The sequence below is a fragment of the Neodiprion virginianus genome, chromosome 4, assembly GCF_021901495.1.
Source record: "Neodiprion virginianus isolate iyNeoVirg1 chromosome 4, iyNeoVirg1.1, whole genome shotgun sequence".
NCBI lineage: Eukaryota > Metazoa > Arthropoda > Insecta > Hymenoptera > Diprionidae > Neodiprion > Neodiprion virginianus.
Window position 1 is genome coordinate 38,761,577 of NC_060880.1, and position 23,853 is coordinate 38,785,429.

The 23,853-nt window shown below is 38.4% G+C and overlaps 1 protein-coding gene and 1 long non-coding RNA gene across 11 annotated transcripts in view; both read right to left on the reverse strand.

Annotated features, from left to right (window-relative positions):
• LOC124303369 (uncharacterized) overlaps positions 1–14,309 on the reverse strand; it is a 41,077-nt gene extending 26,768 nt beyond the window's left edge. For 2 of the 10 annotated variants that reach the window (XM_046760485.1, XM_046760493.1), the window contains exons 1-3: positions 14,068–14,295; positions 10,813–11,665; positions 1,337–1,593 (exon numbers count right to left, since the gene is read on the reverse strand). In XM_046760485.1, coding sequence (XP_046616441.1) covers positions 1,337–1,593; positions 10,813–11,365 — 810 coding nt within the window. In that variant the 5' untranslated portion in view covers positions 11,366–11,665; positions 14,068–14,295. Of the gene's footprint in view, positions 1–1,336; positions 1,594–3,667; positions 3,796–10,812; positions 11,666–11,917; positions 12,154–12,401; positions 12,841–13,651; positions 13,952–14,067 lie in introns of those variants that run through there. The other 8 variants (XM_046760489.1, XM_046760492.1, XM_046760491.1 and 5 more) reach the window with 8 other exon arrangements.
• Positions 14,310–20,630: 6,321 nt separating this feature from the next.
• LOC124303373 (uncharacterized) lies at positions 20,631–23,712 on the reverse strand. Its single transcript, XR_006907908.1, has 3 exons — positions 23,288–23,712; positions 21,275–21,277; positions 20,631–20,643 (listed from the first exon to the last, which is right to left on the reverse strand). It is a non-coding gene; the product is annotated as an uncharacterized LOC124303373 (long non-coding RNA).
• Positions 23,713–23,853: the final 141 nt, after the last annotated feature.

A 23,853-nucleotide genomic window follows, 5' to 3' on the forward strand; every position in this document is an offset into this window, starting at 1 on the left:
GTTAACGAGTATTGTAAAGTTAGTGTAAGAATTTCAAACACACTTCGGTAAGCTCGTTCCGAAGTAATTAAACTCTAAAAATACTGACAAGCTTTTTCGGAACTGACACGAGTTCTGAAATTAATTTACTCGCAAATTAGTTTTAAAAGTATTCCCAAACATTTCAACAAGCTTAAGTATTTTATGGCAAAAGTAAATGAAACCTGACGTTTCTTCACAATTTTGACATCATCCTGCAGGCATTAAACAACGTTGAAGATATTTTATGTTTACAGTCGAGTGAAAAATTAAGACACGGATGTTTAGAGTCTATAACCAAACAAAGTTCTGATACGTTTCGTTAATAAATTCTACCCTTGGTACAGGGAAACATTGAAAGCTATGAATTTTGATTAAAATAGATGAGTAATTAGTAATTTGAAGTGATTTACATCACGGAGAAACTTTGATTAATGTCAGTTTAATTAAACTCTACACCTGATACATCCTTAACTCTGCTCGATATTTCGAAAATGTTAAAACCACCACGTTTAGAGTACAAATAATATAAGAACCTTGACTTACGTGGTCTCAAAGCAATCAATGGTCCGGGAACATAAAACTAACTACCTTATATATAAAGCGCGTATTACTTATATATGCGAAAATGAAGCATACGTGTCGTATAATCAGAAAAACAGGCGATATTTGTATAAATAAATGAAAACCTTCGCACGTATTTCGCTCGTTACGATAAACGAAGTTGATTTTTCGAGCTAAAAAAGGGGGCCGTTCTCTTTTCCGAAGATGGATTATTACCCCTCAGCTATTATGTACTCATAATGCGGAAAGATGTACCAGCTTATACACGACGCCGTAATCCGCGCGATCGATCTCCTGGATTTCAATCAATCCATACTCATCCTCGCGGCATGAATAAGTAACATGTACCCGAAGTTACGGTCGATCAATTTTGATCTAAAACTCGAGCTCCTGCTGACATCGTACATACCGAGACTCTGTGATAAATATTTGAAGAGCGAATGAAACAGTTATACCAAATGGTGGGATTATTGACCAGACATTGTATGCATACCTTGCATATTCTTTCACTATTGAAACTCTTCTTGAACAATTGATCGATTGATCAAAACTTGGAGCACTTTGATGAAAAAAATTTCCGTTGCGTATGCTGTTATTCCCATCACAGTGAGAAAAATCCGCACCCGTGCGAAAACGTACCATTTCCGCGCTAGTGCGAGAATGTACCATTTTCCGCACTAGTGCGGGAATGTACTGTTTTGCGCACTTGGTTGGTAAATTTTTTATTTTTCTTTTTTTTTTTTGCTTTTCTCACCTTTCTCGATTGCACCTTCCGGTGGAAGCTCGCCTCCTGCGTTGGCCGCGCAAGCTGCTGCTGCAGGACACCCGCGAGATCCAAATTCGCCGCAGCGTCCGCCTCGACCTGCCGCAAAAGGCTTTCCCAGGCGCGTCGCATCCCTCCTGAATCTCCCCTCGGCTCTCCTGAACGTCCACGAAAATCGTCGACCAGCCGCCGTATGTTCGCCGCGTGGCTTTCCATCGCACCCCCCAATTCCTGAGCGAATTCCGACACTGCAAGGGACGGGAGGAGAGGTGATAATTAACGCTGGGTATTTTTTTTTTTTTTAATGCTGTGTAAATTTACGACTTCCGGAGGAGGTGTGTCGCCGTCATAAATGTAACAACGTGGCGAGGGATAACCTTGATTAATAAAAATTGCACCCTAGCTTCCGATGAGAAAAAATAACTAGCTAAAAAGTTGCAGGGCATAAATATGAGAAATTTATAAAATTATTGCAGCAATGATTCAGATTTTTTCGTTTAATTAAACAAATTCAACGTTTTCATCTTTTCTTTTTTTTCGTATACTTGTGTTTTTTGCCCCGAGGAAATGTTGTTCTGTCAGGTAAGCTTCGTGGAATTTCGTACGTTTCAGATTATTTTAACGACTAATTAGAGAAAAATAATTTGGTCGTTGGATGACTTTCTTCTTTTCTTTTTGTTTTTTTTCTCTTCTCCTAGTGGTCATATTCGAAACGAAGAACAAAAGCATTGAATTATCAGCGGATTGAAAAAAGTTTCTGTTCGACGTCGGCCGTACGAAAGTTTACCGTCTAAATTAAATACGTCGAAAGCAGTGTGATTCGGTTGTAACGAGGTGAGAAATTTTTTTGTTTCATGTAAAACCTGCATGGAAAGTACGATTTCGCGCACGGACAAAATTCGCGCGAAGCGCCCGATTCTCCTGGACGTTAAAAACCGTTGGGCAATGTTTTTTTTTTTTTTTTTTTTTTTGGTGCAGAAAATGATCGGGGATCAAAAAAAAAATTTATCATTTTGATCGCTGCTTGTTTCAAAACCCGAAGAAATAACAATATTTCATGCGAATCAGATGGAATCAAAATTCGCAAAGGTCGACACAGATGTGAAAGTTTTTCACAATGTAGTTTAAAATTGAATCGTCGAACCTTTTCGGTTCCAGAAATTTTGTTATTTTTTATACATATATATATATGTATATTTTTTTTTTTTTTCTTACCAACACTAGAAACATTTCAACCTCCATACGATGTACGGTGTTTGAGTACAATTAGCGTTTACGAGTGAATAGGCCATTATCTTCCCGCGGCCACGTGCGGATCGAAATCGGTTAATTGCGTAAGTAGAATCGCGTGTTTTCCCCTAATTGCGCACACACTCGACACATCGCATCGTTCGATTATGTATACAGGCATTGTACAGCCGAGCTTAATACGACCTGTATCGCGATGAGATAATACCGGTTGGAAAAGCGGTCAAGATCCGGTGTCAGCCGATGTGAGTAACGATCGTTTTTATGACGGGAGTTGACGATGAAAAAAAAAAAAATGGGAGGCGAAAAACAAAACCCCAGGAAAACCATCAGGGAACCGTGTCACCGTATCCCACGGTACTTTATTTTATTTTTGTTTCGTTTTTTTTTTTTTTTTTTCTCTTCTTTTTCCATATCCCTCCCCTTTTTATTTCCATTTCTTTCTCAATTTTTCCTCCCGCATATGAGGCTCTCAAACGTTTATTGCACCCATTTGCGGGATTACCTTGCAACGTTCTTTATTTACAATAAATCTATCCATCGCGGTGTACGGGAAAAATACGGGAAGAGATAAACGGGGAAAAATAACGTTAAATACAAGGAGATGAAAAAAAGCAAAGAATCGTTCAAATTTTATACGCAAACAACGCGTCGAAAAGATGTATAACCTAAATATTATTTGTATAGGTATTTTTTTTTGTTTTGTTTTGTTTGTTTTTTTCTATCGCGAATACGTTGAATTCTCAGGCACAAAAGCGTCGCATGATACTTTCTGCAGCGGCGTGTAAGAAAAGTACACATTTCAATACCCATCGCGATGTGAATCGAATGATCGATACGTAAGATATAGACTGCATAGATGTATTATACTTGTAACACAGGTGCGAAAGTAGGCATTCTTCTTTCATTCTTTCTTTCGTTCTTTTCTTTTATAAAATTCACGGATACACGTACATTGTGTATGTTTGTCATTTTTACCCGCGAAACAAAAAATTCCTATACACGCTGCCTCAAAAAGCTCAGTTCATAAAATCGCTGGCATCGCAGGGAATTGTTTTTCATCGTTTCACTTACTTTTTCTTCCGTATACTCGTTAAAAAACATTACAGATCGAGATTGTCGAAGTAGAATTTATTTTCAAAAATTTTCCTCCCGCCCGACGAACGACCTTCTCCCTCCCCATTTTTCACCCGCGATTTCGCAGACGGTTTGTTTCAACAACGAGTATCCATCAGCTCTGAGAGTTCCAGGATCGGCCTAATTGGAACATGAGAATATCGAATGACTCTCTCCGATATCACGTTGCCGTTAGATTTTACCTTCCGCCGACATTATTTTCCTTCCTCTCTTACCTCGGGTTTCTTCTTCTTTTTTCTTCTTTTTTTTTTTTGTCCCCCTTATTCTTATCGTCTCTATTTTTTCCCCCTACTTCTCACTTTCGTCCCTTTTCCCCCAGACAACGGTCGCCCGTTCGATCGACTCCAACAGCAGCGGCGGCAGCGGATTCGTCGGGGACGATCGGTTATAACGAGGATTCACAGAATGCACTTGGCGCTTAATTATCAGGTCGGCTGTCGGTGGTGTTAATAATGACGAACGCCGCGTCGGGGAAGCCTCGATCCTTTAATCCAGGCCGGTAATATGCATAATTAATGTAACCTTGTCAAAGATTGCAGGTGGGTATGCATACATAATACAGAAAAGGTGTTTAGTCAGGGGTTGACCTGAATTCAGGTGGGGCAGATCAATACCTTGCCTGTTCACCAGCTCGGCTGTGCTGCCATGGCAACCTGCAGACTCCTTCGACATTGTAAAATATTTATAATGCCGATTCGGTCGGTGAGGTGGGATTTTTTTTTTAAACAAATATAAACAATTACATTAAATGTCACGCGTCACGCCTGGCTCGCAGGATTCTCATGGATCCGCTCCACCAAACTCCGGACAATACGTTTTCAGCTCCGGCTCAGCGACACGAACCCCTCGAATTACCTTCCAACCGAGATCCAATTTCAACCTTCCCACCACCTGATTTCTCTATCTAGCTAATAGCCGTGTACTACGCGTAACGTAGAATTTCAAACTAGTTTCACCCGTCAAAGGGAAATCTAATTTTAACAACGATATTTATAACTAACGGCGACGGAATCGAATTGCAAAACAACTTGTTCCACGAATTTTATCAACGGCGATAGAATTTGCATAACGAATTTTTTAAATAGGGACCAAATTACTTTTGCTAATTCGATTCGGCCAATTATTGCATTCAACCCTCAATCGCTCTCTCTCTCTCTCTCTTTCTCTTTCTCTCTCTCGAGCCGTCGACGGCACGACGTGCAGTTAGAACGTGAATAATCGATGTAATTACGCTGCATTCACTTTGCTTATTTAATATTCTCTGTATAATTCTGTGAAGAAGAATGATAAAAATCATTTTACCTGAAACGGTGTCGTGATTATATATATATATATATTTATAGCGCCGAAGTATTACGAGAGGTATTTACTGACGGAAGATATGAGAAGAGAAAAATTTTTACGATCAACTTCTCCCGACTAATAATTATAATAATCAAGATTTTACATCTTGAATCTGTAATCTGTAATAAATTTTTCTGTACCGATCAATTTTCAAAATGACTCATCTGTAATAGGTATGTGTAATGAAATTTTTTATAATTCTTAAAGAAATTACCTCGAAATGAAAAATCGCTGTCGAACCTCTTAAACTGCTGATTTCAATATTTATTTAAGTTTCTACACGTTTGAGAATCATCAAAATTAACGAAGAGACGTTAATTTTGAATCGAGCAACTTTGTGATTCCAGTGTGCGAATCTCAAAAGTTCAAATCACGTTCGTTCCACTGTTTAAAATTTCACGAAATGGCGTTGAAATTGGATGGATTCGAAATCGATTTTTTTTTTTTTCTCCGTCTTTTCAACACGAGGCGTATTTATAGACTAGAATCTAAGGGTTGCGAGAAATTGGTGTTTCGCGTGAAACGTGTGAAAAAATCGCTGTGCAACGCGGACGAGAATTTTAGCCACGTAACGAACTACTGTAAGAATAAAAAATTCATTCACGTCGTTAAAAGCGTATCGTCGGTTGGCACGTATATACGCACGTACCCCAAAGACCATAAAAAATTCATTGCCTGCGGATGTGCAGAAACAATTCCAAATTCACCGATGCCCGCTACGTTTCCTGCACGACTATAATACACGTATATAATCGATCGTGAAATAATATGTGTACATTGGAGTGGTTCAAAAAAGTCGAGTGTTTTTATTTATTATTTTTTTTCTTATTTTTTTTTATCAAAATCCCATCTGAAATACTTTCGAGGGGGTGAAAAAAGATGCCTGTCAAAAGCAGAGCTCTTAGTATTAATATTCAGAGGTCAATCAACGCGGATTTCTATTTTCCATTTAAATGGTACAGGAAATTTCTTTGTTTTTTTATATTTTTTTTTTTTTCTCAGAATTTCGTAGCTCGCAAACCAATTTTAATGCAATTAAAACAAAAAAATTTTTTTTCAACATGTGGAATGAGAAATTTCATACTACAATATTTGAAACGGAATTAACCGTTAACTTAAAAGTAGAATTCATTTCAGTGAGGTTATTTTATCGTTGAAAGTAGAGCTTTACAAATTAAAAATTGTTGGCTGACTTCCTTCCTCGGAGAATATCACAAGCTATGGAAATTTTATGAAAAATTTGACGATGTTTAGGAGTGAATTTTAACACCTTGCCGTAAACTAAAAAAAAAAAAAAATAGTCGAATGTAATGTAAATTGGACTTCGAGCTTGAATAACTTTGGAAGGAGTCAATTTATCAAAAAATGTTAAGAAACACTTTTTGTAGAGTGTTCGGTTTCCTATAAGAATATGTGCGAGTCATTTGAATTTGTTTATTGGTTTGTGAGTTATAAGAGATCTGAAAAAATAAAATAGATCTTTTTTAACCCGGCCAGTATACACGCGTATAAGTATCGTCCATAAAAAGATTTATTTCACTTTGTATGCATAAGTAGACTTTTCTTTCTTTATTTTTATTCTATTTGCGTCCGATTTTATAAGCCTCAGATTTTCGTATATTTTGCATTGAAACAACGCGAACATTGTACGAAAAAATTATTCGTCTTGTTTATTCAACGGGAATGAAAGTTGGCCGAACGAAAATAATTTGATTAAATTCATCCCCTGCACGCATAGAGCAAACACCAAATATAAATGTATTATACGCACAGTCAGAATTGAAAGTTATTGGAAAACTCGTTCGAAACATTACCAGCAGTGTAAATCGCCCCGATGGGAAATGGCGAAGACGAATAAAAAAATACCTGTACGTATAATATCTGTACGTTGTACATAGCAGTAAACATATTGAGATAACTTCTTTGCTTCTTAATATCCCGCAACGAGGCGAAGGATATTAGATTAGAGAGCTGGCTCGTAATAATTCCGTTGTTAAATATTTTCATTACCCGTTCTAGGTTATCAGCTTTTTCACTTATATGAAATTGCGCGTTAAGAATCGGCGAAGTGAGACGCGTAGTTCCTCTTCTCGAATGGAAAATTAATAACCTCGGCGTTAATATATTCGTAAACAAGAACACAGGGAACCTCATCCGACATAACGAAGCGAGAAAACGGAACGCCGGAGTCTCTTAACCCTTTGAGTCATAGTGGTGGAAGCATTTTTACCAAATATTTTATACGCATTTATGGACGTTTAGAGAAATTTGAAAACGTATTTTTTTTTTACTATATCTGACGGTATAATAATAGATTTTCAATACTCGAGAGCAATTGTTGCGATGTAATGTAAATTGTTATTATTAGACACAAATTGATTGAAGAAAATACATGTTTTATACAAGTTATAAGTTTTTAATATCGTTGATTGCGAATCTGATACCGGATTTAAAAAACTCAAGATGGCGGATCCAATATGGCGGACGAAAATTTCAAATCGATCGAATCCGGAGAAAAAACTCTGTACAGGGGTTTTTGGGGTCGCTGATTACGAATCGGAAATCAGATTTTGAAAATTCAGTACGGCGAATCCAAGCAGCGACCCCAAAAGTCCTTGCACAGAGTTTTTTGACCGGATTCGAACAAATTTGAAATTTTCGTCCGTTATGTTGCATCTGCAATTTTGAATGATTGAAAGCTGATTTCAGATTCGTAATCAGCGATCCCAAAAACCACGGAACACTGTCTCGTTTTAAAAGTTGGTTCAGCGCGATAATCTGTGACTCAAAGGGTTGAGGATGTATGGGACGTATAGTCAGGTCAAAGATGTGTCGAATCAAAAACGTAACAAGATGAAAGTTAAACAGGGCAAGTGATGTTGATCAATTTGAATCTAATTCGAGAAGTCACTGTGATCCGGATGAAAGCGTTTTAATAATGAACTTCAAGTGTAAAAAACTTGTTATTAACGACATCAAAGAAATCACATTATTTCACTGTTTTTTTTTTTTTTACTTTTTCTTTCCTGTAAATTAATACAGTTCGTCTGATCGTGATGAAAAACAGCTCGTTCTACTGGTAAATAAATTCCCGGAAAATTGTCTGAGGCAGATTCTTTCTTGGGTTCGTCAGTTGGCAGAAAAAAAAAAAAAAATTCCACGATTATCCAATCGTAACAACTTACACACGAATAAATTATCGTTAAAAAAAAAAGAAAATTCATTTAAAACAAAATCAGCTCATGCCGATTAGAACGAATCAAGCAATATGGTGTTTCCGATGAAATAAAAATAAAAACGTGTATAATAATAAGATTTCTATGAAGTAGCTAAAGTAACGATGTGTTTATGGTCGAGTTCCAATGTTTCAACATTCAATCCTTCCATCGTGGGAAAGTCAGTTACAGTAAAATGTAAGTAAAACATCCTGAACGACGCTACTTAAAAGCTACCCGTTTCGTCCCGTCTTTGTTTCAACAATTTTCAGCCCGACTGTACACCCCGTAGATCGTTAATGCGGATGAGCTTCAGGCCCAGTTGCCATTCGCGACCCCGATGATTAATTCAACTATGATTCAAGGTCCGGAGTCGCTGTCCAACTCTACTTGGAAAACGATCCGTGGGTTTCGAGCAGGTTCATAGATACAACCCCCGACTCAATTGCGGGGTTCTCGTTACCGCAATTACGACGGCACACGACGAACTTCGTTCCGTACACGCGTCGCGACGTGGTCGCATTGTTGTGAACAGGCAAATTGTCCCGTCGCGAAGCTTCGCCGTGCGAACCCTGCAACTTGGCTCGATATTCGCCCCCGCACGCGAGTTTTCTCTATTTGCGTGCCGAATAACTTGATTCAAAATTATGTGCTCGTTGCGTTGCGATGTATGATCCCCTCCCTCCCCTGGGCGGGGTAAAAAATTAAGTGGTTTAATTTCGGTGACCTTGATAAGGCCAGCCTAAAAACATTCCTCTGGGATGCGTTTCGAGACGGTGAAACATCCGGAAGAAGCTTGTTTTTTTTTTTTTTTTTTTGACTTTCTCACTTTTTTGCATTTCATGTTTTGATCAAACGACTGGAAAAATTTTGTGGCCGATGAAATTCAAAAACTGATTCGGTTCCAAGGTGAAAAAAGCTGCGTCGATTTAGACTAAGATCATGAAAATTCGTTTATCCATTCTCGAGATATCATCATTTTTACACATATACACATTTTTTTTTTCTCGTACGGTTAATCGAATAACTCTAAAACTAATGGATCGATCTTATCCAAAATCTCAATCGGTTCTGAGTTGAGGAAAGCCTCGTCGATTTAGACCAGAATCGTCCGAATCCGTTCTTTCGTTCTCCAGATATCGTCGGATGAAAAATTGATAGCAGACACTCAGACGTTCGTTCGAATATTTTCAAAAATTATTTTTAAACGTCCCTTGAAACTTCGAGACTCAAGATACAGTGAAAACTGAATTTTTCATTTCCAAGGTGATTGCAATAACATCCCTTGTTCGTTTTTTCTTTAGAAAAGCAAAAAAAAATAAATAAAAACGAAAAATCGCAATAATTTTAACCGGAATTTAACAAGGGCGCTGCTTTTGAAATTCCGGCATTTTCGAAAGCACCTCACCCTTTGTTCAGGCTTATTATACCGGTTGTTGATTGACCGAAATTTAACACGCGACGTTTAATTAAGCATCGATGTATGTTTTCCGTTTCTATTCAACTTTCACCGTCGCATCGCGTCTATTAAAATTGTTGCTCCGTGCACGGTTCGTAGGATCGATAATTGACTGTACCTTAGTTGTTGGGGGGAAAATATAATTACACTACCAGTTATGGGTCACGGCGATACGCGATCTACGAGTGACTCTTTGACGTGTGCAGAAGGTGCTGATGATCCAACACTTGCGGCTAAGGCCGATGGTTTTTCTTTTTTTTTTTTTTGTTCTTTTTTTTTTTATCGTTGCTTTTTATTCCACTCGAATCTGCGGTAATATAATATGCATATAAAAAGCGTGGAAAACCACTTCGCTGCAGAATACATGGATGGTATTATTATACAAAATGAAAACGTTTCAATTTTCCTCGATATTTTAACCCCACATTTTTATATCAACATCAATTTATTATCGGATTAAATATAATGCACCGGGCGTACCTACGGTCGAGTAAAAAGTACAATGAAACTGACATCAAGTGCTGGTTCTTTTTTTTTTTTTCAATTTCTTTTTAGGTCCCGAGTGTCGAAATCAATCATAATTCAGAACGTTTTTGCCTTGAATAGACATACATATATATATCGAATAAGTATTCTGTGATTTAGTGTGAAGGTAATGAAAAAATTTGCCTCAAACTAGCTTCCGGTTAATTACAAATTCATTTACGAATGAAAATCCAGAGTTCCAATTCACTGAAATGCAACATTGAACGGTCCGTTTTTTTCCATTCCATCAAACTAGGCTACTAGGATGGTCCTTGTTTAGGGTGCGACGAATTTTTTCCACCCCCCCCCCCAAATCAGATACCAGATTTTCCGGTATCGGCTACAAAACTGATTTTCACTTTCTATCCGGAACAATATTTTTTCGACAGCGATAAAAAAAAAAAAAAAAACGAAAATAGCCAAGGACCGAGCGTTAACCGGAAGTAAAAATTTCCCTCGCCGCACTCTTTCATACCGCTGAACTTTGTGCTTTATTACCGAGCTTACAGAGGACAGAGAAAAATGATTGATATACTGACCGTTCTGAACGAGCTTGAGGGTGTTTGCATTGTGGAGCTTTAGCGGTTCGCTGAGGGATGCATGTGTCAAGTCCTTAAGGGGGTTGGGTGCGCCCTCCTCGTTGGTGTTGCGGTTATTTTGCATAATAACTCGTTTTTTCTTACGGCCTTTAGATGCGCCGGAATTTCCGGACGAGTTTAAACAGCTCTTCTCGATATTACTAAAACTACCGCTATCGTTACTGTTGCTGTTACTGTTGCCGTTACCGTTGATTTTATTACTATTATTGTTTTTGTTGTTGTTGTTACTGTTGTTGTTATTATTGCTGTTGTTGTTATTATTGTTGTTATTATGATTGTTACTGTTGTTCTGATCGTGATCGTTCCTAGTCGGTTTTCCCGGCTTATTCTTCTTGCTCTTCTCTATCTTCTTAGCGTTCGAGTCAATCTGACTCCAGTTAGAAACTTGGCACCGTCGACTCGTCAACACGCCAGCGTTCAGTAAGCTCCCCGCGGGTAGCCTGTTGGTTTCATAGATTCTAAGGAGCTCTTCTGCCGGATAGATGACGTACATGCCCGATCCAAGACGAATTTATTATTAATACCGCTAGAGCAACCATTTCTATCCTCCACTTCATCGTTAAATGCACCTGCTCCCCGGCCTTTATTGTTATTATAATCCCCGCGATTATTTACGTAGTATAATAAGTCCTTTCCACCCGTGAAAAACATCTTTCTCATACTCCCGTAGCTGGGTCTCCGATTATCGCCGTGATTCGCAACACAAAAAAAACCTGATTTTTTTTTTTTTTGTATATATATTTTTATTATTTATTCACGCGTCGGGGCTTCTTTAACGCGTTTCCATCGTCACCTGAAATCAGACAGTTATTTATCACCGTTATTAACTAATAATTTTGTCAGTGCGCGGATAATCGGGCGAGGAATCTTAACGAATTTGGTTTTTTTTTTTTTTTTTTTTTTTTTGGTGAAAATTGTTTCGTCAAATTCTAGCCGTCGCCTTTTTATTCGACTTTTCGTTATGCTATATGTATATATATATATTTGTATTCTCACCGGTGCGCGGCTAATTTTAACTTTTATAAAACAAGAAACAGCGTATTACCTTCACAAACAGCCGATAGACACGCGGCAACGTCACCTTAAGTTAATCAACTCAAAAATAGCTCATCATAATATACGCGTATACAGCATATACAGTGTGTATTGTGTCCCAGCGCAGGTTGAGCTACCCTAAAATCGGCTATTTTTGTACAACGAAAATCGTGAATAAAAGTAAAATAGAATCTGACTATCCGACTAATATTTCCCTCTAGCCGTGTTTCACGCTCTTTGTCGCTACTGAAAAAATTCACAATCTTTCACAATCGCTTTGATGTAAAAATATACGTTCTTTAATCAAGTAATTGGCCTCTTCGATCAAACTGATGAGACTTATTATTCACACGATTGGGGAAACTGGTTACCTAAATTGAGTCAATATTAACACGACGGAGTATTCAAAACGGGTTTACACCTTGTTCGATTATACATTTATTAAACGTTACAGATTTATCGTTAAATTTAACCGACGTGAAGTTTTTTATTACCTTTGAAAATTCGACAAGATAGCCGAGAGTTTATCGTTTTGTATGACAAAAGATCAAATTAATCGCACGCGAGAGGCTTACAAAAGTATTTTAAACACATTTCAAATAAGTGGTGAAAAAAAAAAATGATCTACTCAATTTTTTTGTGAGAGATTGTAAATTCGATTTTCTATACATCGTTAGTTGGAAAAATTGGGGCTTGTTTCTTGCAACAAAATCTTATGAGAATAATTTCGCCAAATTGAAATATGTAAAGCTAAATATGCTTTATAAACTTGCGAAATGATATCCGTATAGCGTAACAAAATTAGCTGACTCTTCTTCCTCTTATTCAGCAATTACTTTCTTATTTTTAAACAAAGTGATCAAATTCTATAAAAATTACTGAATCGGCGCGACGAAACGAGATGTCGTGCGGTTTGTCCCGAAACAAAAAAAAAAAAACCGAGTCCCGAGCTCTGAAGAGACTGATTGCGAGGAAAAGACTGCCGCACTAATATCTGTCACTCGGCGGATGTTCGGCAGATGTGGCAAAGGGGCGGGAAGCGAGAGACAGAATGAGAATATAAAAATAATCGTCAACTAGGGGAGTTGCAATCTCCTAGCCGACGATGAGAGCGATTTCTGACCGAAGTGACGAGTCGTAGAAATAACCGAGTGATCGAACTAAACGCTATCTTTCCTCGCCCGATTTCCGACCCTGTCCTGCAACACCGCTGGGTATAATGTGAACGAAATAAAAATACTCAAGTAGACGGTGGGTTTCAGTCAGTTTCGTTTCGTTTCGTTTCGTTTCGTTTCGTTTCGTTTAGTTTCGTTACGTTCGGTGTTGGTCAGCGGAGAAGTTGGCAGCATTAAATATTCAGTTAGGATTTATTTATACACCCGCTATATATAGTCGGCTCTACACTCCATTATATACACATAATACATATGTTACACATCGGAAGCTTTCGTAAACTCGGTAGGAACGAAACGCGGAATTGAGACGATTTTTGAAGAAAATAAAAGATTATATGAAAAGAGGAAGAGAAGAAGAAGAAGAAAAAAAAAAAAACAACAACGACAGCAACGAATAAAACGGAAACTCCGCGAATCGCGAAAACCGCCGCCGTTTGAAACCCGGCTCACCGATTACGTTAACAAATGTATATATTAGAAACACATGACGCGGGCGACACCGCAGGTATTATTTGCATACATTTTTTCCCCGCTAAGCTGAGCTTTTCTTTAGTTAAAAAAGAAATAACCTCTATTATACACTTCCAATCCGCACGCTTGTCCGGCTTCAGACGTTCCACTTTCATCCTCCGCAGCTGAACGCGTCGTGTTATAATAACGCGTTATATGTATAATGCATAAATTTTCTTTTAATTAACAATTTCGCCAATTTTTCATACATAATTAACGGATCGTTGCGTATATTCGTTTCAATACCGAGACAGTCAAAGCCGCCGTCGCGTTACCTAACGCCGTGCTTAAACTGACGATGAAAATTGGAAAAACAAGGCCCCAAGGATTTTCGCTCAAGTGCCAAAAACAAGAGAGAGAGAGAGAGAGAAGAAAAAAAAAACGGCAAGATCGTTAGAAGAAGAAAAGCTCGATTTCATCAGGGATCGTTAAGGGGAGAAGAGTTTACGATTTTGCAATAGTCGTGAAAACTCACACTGAGCTTTTCCTCCTTCATTATCTGTCTGCAAAGTCTTCGGACTGTCTTTTTTTTTTTTTTTTTTTATTTATTTTCTTCTTATTCTCTGTCTATTATTTACTTTTCTCAACGCGGACGAGCGACGAGCACCGGAAGAAGAAGAAGAAAAGAAGAATCGGTCGAAGGAGGGATTGAACGTCGACGCGGATCGAAAGCTCGCGCAGCACTGACGGCGAGCGCTCGCCGCCTTCGTCTGGTTCTTCGCTCTTCGGTTTCATCCCATATATATACATATATATATGTCTGTGTGTGTATGCATATACATTCATGTATACATCAGTTATACATAACGTACATGTATACGTATACACACGTCCGACGCAGGGCACACGCGCCAAGGGTGAACGTGAAAACGTCGCACGCGCCCTCGCGGACCTCCGAGAGCTTTTCGGGAGCTTTTAGTGAGGTATCGCAGGTATGTGTGCGCGGATAGAGACGTACGTACGTCGCGGGGACGCGCGGACCGCAAATTTACGCGTACGTACGCTTGTTGCTCCGGCGCTTTTCCCCCACCATGCTGCCCAACGAGAATTGACTGCGCGCGCATCGTACGCGAGCTTTCGCGCGCCGCGTTACTCGATGCGCAGACACCTACTGTACCTATGTAGCGTGCCTTTAGTGCAGGTATGTACATACACCTGGCGGACGTCTATAGGTAGGTACGATGTTTAAGATAGACGCGGGGAAGGCGGGAGGGTTGGAGAACTTGAACTTGTCTTGCGAAATTTTTTTCTATTTCTTCATTTTTTTCTTTCTTTTTGGCTTTATTTTTAGACTAATTGACTTGACTCGGAGTGAAACTGGATTCTGTGAGGCTTGTATGTAATACCATTTGTAACGGTTTTGTACGTACCTACGTATATATATATTTGTATTATACCGTTTGCACGATGTTGCAGAATTTGTTCGAGAGTTTGAACTTCTGGTTTTTACTACTCAATTCTTTTTACCCGCAAACTCAAATTCCTCGTTGTATAGCATATTTTTCATTTTCGGAATCGGAAGGGTTTCATTCGTTTATGTGTTAATGGAAAATTTCAGTAAAATGGTTACATCGATTCGAACATTTTTGGTTTGAACAGTTTTTGTAGTCTGGTGTCATATGTATACTGTTAAAATTTTTTAGTACTTTTTGGGCGAAAACTTTTCACGTTCTGGTGGAACAATTTACACGAGCTCGTATATTGACTTCAAATTACACGAAATCTGGACAAAATTTTTTCACCTTGTAATTGTCAATAACGTATTTTCTGGTTACTGCAACGTAACATTTATTTGTTCGACTTATTGCATTGCTTCAGTCGAATGAGACCTTAAGATCAATCTCTCGTCGCGCCAGCATCAAATTATGACAACTGTTTCAAAAAAATGGTATACGAAAGAAATTCCCGTTTATTTGGTACCCAGAACAGGATTTTTAGGTTATGTTGAAAATTGAAAATAGTCAAAGACTCTGTAGTGTACAGTAATCACGATCAGAAATTTCTCTCGCTGCTGTGATTGTAATTTTCTTTGTCTTCTTGGTAAGCAATGTGTACATGTGGATAATAAAAAAGTAACCCGCATTTAAGTTCCAAATTCAAACAGGTATTATCATGTAATTTGACGATACCTGTAAGACAATTTTTGCTCTCGATCGTATACCTGCGTATAAAAATATGAGAAGTATTTGAATATGCGATTGATTTTGTATATTAGGTCGTTTATTAACCGCGATAAAATATCCACAATAACAGGGTGAAAATTTAAAGAGACGTGGTAGGGTCTCAAGACTAGGAACAAAAGTGCTGCAACTTTTCTCATTTCCCGCGGATAAAATCTCTACGAAAGTTGTGTACAGTAGATTTTCGTTCGCAGTATTTCGAACCTTTAGACTGATAGCTGGAATTTGCAGATAACGGAAATTTTACCATAACTCGAGGTAAGAAATATGTATGGGGCATTCCACGCCAACTCAGTAAACGGTTTACCATGACATTTTTTAATTTCACCAAGGATTTTTCCTACCTTAATGCGACCCTTGAAAAGCTTCCAAAAAAATTTTCGTTCCAAAAAACCCTCAACTTGATTTTTATGAAACAAGAAAAAAAAATATAGTTTTTTCTATTTTCATACCTGTTCAAAATCTATTATAATACATACCGCATCTCCGATTTGATTACTAATTTTTTAAATTGCTTCTGTAGTTCTAAAACACACTCACGAGTTTTTTCAAAATTTTATGACATATTTTGAACAGGTATGAAGATAGAAAAAAAACATGAGAAAAATAGAAAGAATGATTAAAAAATAAGAAAAGAAAATTAAAAAAAACGAGGTCCTCTGAATCTTGCGTGAAATATTTCATTTCGGAAACTAAATGTTTGTTTTTTTTCTTTTTCTCATTACATAAAAATCATTTTGAGTGTTCATGAGACGGATGTTAAAAAATCATTGGACAAAGACGAGCGATTAAAAAAATTTGAAAATTTTGTTGGAAAAGCTTTTCAGGGATCGCACTGACGTGGGGAAAATTCTTGGAGGGAAGAAAGAAATTTTACGGTTTAAAAAAATGTGATAGCTGGTGTAATCGTTTACCGAGTTGGCGTGGAATGCCCCATATAATATGTATGTTTGAAAAAGTTTTCATGTAAACTTAAACGCAGTCTAACGACTAGACAATTTATCACGATAAATTCGCAGCGAAAGACGCAAATCGTGTCTTGCGAAATTGCGAAATTGCGAAATTGCAAAATAGGCGGAACATACACCGATCAATCCGACTACGTGGGCAAGTTAATTTCGAAAAGGAACCGGGTTTCGTCAAGTTGCCTGTCTTCGCCGTGCGAACGGTGTGAACATACAAATGCGCGCGGAGAGCCGGATGATGTTAAAATCTCGACGTGACTTCTTGCCGGGAGTCGGTTAAATAAACTAAACGAGCCTGCAGCCGAGAGCTTCGAGACTAAGTGTAAACATTTCAGATCGTACCTAACTCTAATTGTAAAGCATTTCAGCTTATGCTTTAGCTGGTTTCAAAGATAGGCGGGGAGGTGTTTTTGTAACATGTGCTGCTGCTGCTGCTGCTGCTGCTGCATGCGGCAATAATATTATAGGTGTGTGTATAATTCGTGTTTTCAACTTATCCGTGCGGTACGTGCGCATTTTGGGTTAATTATAATATTCCCACGTAAATATAGAACCAACGAGAATCCGCACGAAATAGCCCCCAGCGCAAGCAGCCTAAACGCGTCACCGTTTTTATTTACCTGCTTGTATCATTGCGCGGTTTATTTATCGCCATTATTCTCGTTCCGATATTCTTTTTATACTCCCACCAACGCCGTTTCTCTCGTCTTTCTTCTCCGGGACCTGTAAATAGCTGACGACGTTTTTCTTCTTTTCTGTATGAAAAAAAAAAACAAAAAAAGAAAGAAAGAAAGAAAAAGTAAAAAGCATGCCGCAACCTCGATTCATCGATAAACTTATCAAATCACGTTTCACCCTTTTCCCCCCTACGCCGTCGGAGCACCGCCTCTTACCACGAGCTTGGGAGACGTGAGCTTGCATACATTAAGCGACAGTCTTAACGCCCGCTTCTCAAATGATCCAAGTTTTCGTAATCTAATAATTACATCACCCTTTCTCGCACTCTGCATAACTTGTATTAATTGATACACAGCAAAACGAGGTCGTGAGAAACTGTGTAGTAGGGTAAAAAAAGCTCGGAAGCTTCGGCCGAGGTCTGTCGAATAAAAATTCCTTGAAACGCTATCAACAACTATTTAGGTATACCAACGTTTTGTGGGTTCGATAAAAACACGAGGAAATAAAGACGTCTTGTAGGTATTATTTCTATTGTTCGTGATACGATCTTTTACGGAATGCTTCTGCCAGCTGGCCAACGATACATCAAGTCTCGATGTACGTGCGATACACTGTATCCAAGTTGGAATAGAGATGTGTTATTTTAGCACGCCAAAACTCTGGGAATAAATTGCTGAGTCAGAAAATAGGAAACTATTGTGATATTTATAGGAAACTACACGCCGGCATATGGATAGTAATTATTTAGATACAGAGGGTGGGAATTTTCTTCCGAACATGGTTTGATAAAGCGAAACGCAGTATGAAACAATAAGTTTAAGGGAGGTGAGATCGATACAAATCGAGGAACCATCTTTCTTCTGAATAAAGAATATCGGGATTCTTCTTGATTTTATGGAAAGGCAGTTGGGGGGAAAATCCATTCCCGAACACTTGGAACTTCTCTAGAACTTCGGACGTCAATAAAACCCAACGGGGAATACATCGAATATTTCGATTCCGATAAAAGCACAGCTTTCTCTCCCGATTCGAGCGTCATGTACTTACGAAGGGTGCTTTCGAAATTGAAACAACATCATCGAAAGGGTGTATGCGAGGTGCATCAAAAAGATAGAGAATACATGTAGAAGAAACCGTTACCTGCAAATGGTGATTTTTATAAAACGTCCAGTTCTTTTCCTCCAGAGGAATTCCATTCCGTATTTATAATTCAGCAATGAAATATACAGCCCGAGAGAAAGTTTCGACGAGACGTTCTCTTGGGAGAAAAATTACATTCGGACCCCTCGGATCCCTGACACAGTTAGTTGAAAACATCGAGAAAAGAGGTTCTCTGGCATTAATCTGAATCTCCGTTAATGGAGTCGAGCTAAACGCGGCGGGACGTCCTTCTCATCATAAAACTAATGAACGGTTTGACGATTATTCAGACAAGCTGAAAGCTTTTGAGTTAGTCACGGATTATTCGTAGCGTTGGAAGAAAAGCTCAAACGTCGATGATTCTCGATCCTCTCATCATATTCGCAGCACAAACTGACTGCGATGAATTCTTGCATATCGACAATTCGTCGGACCAATGAGATGATGAGAACCGAAGCTGCAAAGCTCGGTCCTGTTTGTGTGAATAAACTACTTTTCATCACTACCAGCAGCTTCGCCAAGACGGGGAAAAGAAGTGTCGATGCTCTAGACTTTTGTAAGCTCGTACCATGTCATTATGACGTATTGTTAGTTCCCTGAAGCTCTGCTTTTGAGATACCTGAAGTCGATGCTACGAGGGCTGCGTTAACCAAAGAGAATAATAGTCAGACCATGTGTTGGGACCGGTAGCGAAGCCGCCACAGCTTCGCCACATCGTTATAACAAATTTCATGCTTTTCAAGGAGAGCGGAAACCCCGGGCAGCCAGTGGTCATCAAGTGGCCATCGACCATTTCTACACCGCGTAAAGTTCAGGTGAGGTCGAGGAGCGGGACTTGACTTTGCCCGCCCGAAGTCATTAGCACGAAGGAGTCCAGGACTGATGTACCATTATTCGCGAGTTTGCCAGGAGCAGATATTAACGTCGAGGAATTTAGACTTGACCTTGCCGGCTTGAAATTATTGGCACGTTAATGAGTCGAGGAGTCATGTACCATCATTCACCATTTAACAAGTAACGGAGTAGCCTGACAGATAAAACTCGAAAAGTGGAGAACGTGGACAGAACCCATGGTGAGGAACCTTTTTAACGGGAGTACAAAAGGCGCGTCTCGTCGCCCTGGAAACGGCCCTGCTGCCTGAGCTCCTGGTGAACCGCGAGCTCGTCTTGTTCCCAGAAAAGCTTGAGCCCATCGGGCAGCGGAGTCGACGCCCACATCGCCGGGTTAGAGGAAACCTTACATGCGTAAACGGTCGTGCAGCAGTGAGGCCAGGTTCTCTCTCACCTGGGCCTGGGAATCGATCGGGCTATTTTTCCCTGACCATTCGTCGTCTGCTCGCATTCGAGCCAACAACCTGTTTATCGATTGCCCTCCGTTACTTGCGTGCTCATTGTAGTCAATGTTATATTGGGAGTTTCGATGTTCGAGGTATATCGTCTTTGTCTCGAAGCTACGTGAGGATTGTCGGCCAAAGGATCAATGCCGTCAGAAGGATCACCTCGACCCCCTCGCTCCGTACTTCAAAGACATGCCTGTCCTCCCTCCTCTTCTCAGCAACGCGGTTCGATCCAATTGACCCAAAGCTCGTCCTTGTCATCAAACTGGACGTGACATCGAAACAAGTTCTTTTCCCGAAGGACGATATTCGAAAGAACTTCAATGGCGGAAATACTCTTCGGTATCACGGGGAATTCATCGAGATTTCTCATGTTATTGGAATTCATCTCCAATCACTTGGTATCACTGAAGAAATCGCGTGTGGAACGATGCAGATCATGGAAAACGTTCCTCAGCGTTACGGTTAACGCCAAATGGTTTCAATCCCATGACATTCTATTGACTTCTGTCTTATCTTATACTTTCGTTGACTCACAGTAAACCTAGTGGTTTTCACTGTTTTCCAACGACTTTTCAGAGTTCTCTGGGTGTCCTCAAACTCTTTCGAGTCACTTGCTGGAACTTCCTAGGATTCCATTGAGACCAAAAATCACCGAATTTCCCGAGATCACTGGGAAATCACTGGAAATCAGGTACGTAACCTTTGCGATATCAACGGACATCATTTTGAATCGTGAAAAAATAGAATTCTGTAACGAAAATTACATGAAAAGGCAGAAGTCGATAGAAATCATTCGAAATCTACGTCACGGAACCGAAATGATTCATTTGACTTCCAAGCAAATGAACGATCGACTTTTTAGTCTGCAGTCTGCAATGAGCTTGAAGCACCAAGTTCTTTCGCGACACCAAAGACCCTCCTTCATTTTGTAGTTAGTCATTTTCACAGCTCTCACTCCTAAATTTATCACCTGCAGATGAAGCGCGATAATAGTCACCAGGCAACCTATTCGCCATTTCGATGTTCGCCTACAAGATATCGATATCATCGCTGTCGCTACAGGGGGATAAGCAGAACCCTCTGGAGAACTGCCCTTCGACATGACAGTTTATCCGAAATGTCTTCTCTGATACCAATAACGTGATGTTTCGTACAAAGACGAACCATGTAATCGGTGAGAAACTGCTCAACGTTGACAACGTGAACATTTTCTCACACGTCGCTTCAAACAAACCTCTTTACCAACAATCGGACTGTCTCGATTCAGTGTTTCATCAAGATTTTCAAGTTGAATGAAGTCAAAGTCAAGATGAACCTAGAAGCAAGGATATAAGGAGCAAACTTGACGAACATTCGGTCACTTTTGTTTTTCAGGGTACTTTCTGTAAACGTGTCCATTCATAGTCCGCCCAAGATATCTTGATACGGTTAATTGCACCTCAGCACATCATCATCGTCGTCATCAAGTAACGAAAGAACCTGATTAAGGTATTTTCACACCAGTGTCTTAACTTGATTAGATCGAAATTATTCAGCAATTATGTAACCAGCAGGAGGTCTCCTTACTTATATGAGGAAACGTTGGGGCTAGTCTGGCGTGAGTAATTTATGCTTTAATTCCGAGTTAACGCGTCACTCGAGAATCAAGGCCTTTAGGGGTAGCGTCGCGTTCGTTCGTTTATGACGGGGAATTGTTATCACTCGTGACCCAGTTTCAACCACGTACGTAGAAGAGATAGCATACCCGACACATGTGGAATTCGAAAACTTACCGGATTACGGAAACCCAAGAGGAAAGGTTCGATTCACACCCTCTCGGTGAGGGAAATCCCCCCCCCCCCCCCCCTCCAAGAAAACTGACCCATCAACTTCCGCCACTATTCCCAAATCAATCGTCGAGGAAGAACGATTGCTGTTCCGATCGATGAAATTTAATTATTCTAAAACCTATCCTTATCCAGGGATTACGGGGAGCTGACTTTGATCGAGGGTGAAGAAAATACGCGGCTGATGTGAGTCAAGGGTCGGTCGGTCTTACGGCCGATACAATTCAATTTAGTTTATTGTTCATCATCAATTGTCGATTATGGTTCACGCATAGAAACGAACTTCGAGGGGAATTGAAATACCTCGTTATAATTAACACAGAACTCTGCAGTGATATTATATAATGCGAAACACTTCACTGCGAATAACCTAGAATGGTTGTAATCGAGCATGAAAGCTCGGTTCGTTTCATTCCAGATTTTATTAGTCAATAAAAATTCATTTCCCGACAAATTTACGGCTATAATGGGGTTTGAAAATCGATTTTCCCGGTGATCGTGTGACCTATGAGAAATGACATGGGGTATACTTGTTTCAATTATCGGTTATACGAACATCGCCTAAATATATATATATATATATATGTATAATAAATATGATGGCACAATTCGTATGTTGAATTATTATTATAATACACTTTTATTTTTTGACAATGTTGCCTGCTATTATAATATTGTGTAGACAGCACTGAAAACATTAACTTTATATATTCATATATACTACATTTATTTATTAATATTATTATTATTATTATTGTTATTATTATTATTGTAATAATACGAACGATCAGCATAACTTTTAGGAAGTAAGTCCCAGTAACAGGTTATTATTATTATTATTATCATTATTATTAGGCGTGTGATGATATTATTGATAAAAATAATAATAACAACAACAACAATAACAATAATAATTAAATTAATAGTAACGGTAGTTACATACGTTTTACAATACATACATACAGTGTCCATCCACCAGCTTTTCTAATGTGTACTTTTTTTTTTTTTTTTTTCAATTTTCTTTCTCCTACTTTTTGTCTTCACGCTATTCGTATCTTTTCGATCTGTCCGCCGACTATTTGATTTTGTTTCCATACCTTTTCTCCGCTCTTTGTCATTGTATATATATATAGTATGTTTGCAGATTATTATTATTATAATAATACATCTGTATACCCCTTGACGTCAGACTGTAATAATAATTGCATAGATAAACGGCGTTTCACACAAAATATGTAGGAAAATTACCTATTACGTTATTATATTATGTTCATTGTGTAATTTTTTATTTATTTTTTTTTTTTTTTTACCTTTCTTCTAATTTTCTTCCTTATTATCATGTTTGTTCTCGTTTTGTTTCCCTTTTGCACAATTCTAATATATATATATACATATATATATTATATGGTCGCATGAAGACATCGCATTTGATATATTATTGAGTTAAAGCAATAAATTCAACAAGAAAAATAAAAAATTTACTATTGCAGGTAGTATATTATATATATATATATATAAATATATATATGTATATATGTATATTAGGGTGTTTCAAAAAAAGACGACTTTTTTTTTTATGGTGTCTAAAAATTGATAGTTGACCTAAAAACAAAAATTTTGGCAACAATATGAGCTCTTAATATCAATAGTAAGGTTTGACTCTATCCATTTCTTTATTTTCCATTTAAATAACACGGGAAAATTTATTTTTTATTTTTCAATTTTTATTACTTTGGAACGGTTCATCGTAACAACAATCTGAAAAAAAAGATTTGTAGGAAATTTCACGCTCTACAAAAAACGTCTGAAGATCAAAGTTCCTCAGATCAACCCTTTCGAAGATATCAGCTATCAAAAATAACACTAATCAAAAATTTCAAATATTTTCCAATAAAACTACAAAAAAATATCATATGCCATATTTATATTATTTTTTACGTAAAATTACTTTAATTCTGTTAACCTGAGCCTGTACACTTTTTTTTTTGCTAATTAATTCAACACTTAACTCACAAAAAGCACAATTACATAAATATCAAGGTTAAATATATCACATAAATGATTTTTGTGCTTATTGTGAGTTAAGTATTGAATTAATTAGCTAAAAAAAAAGTTTATAGGCTCAGGTTAAC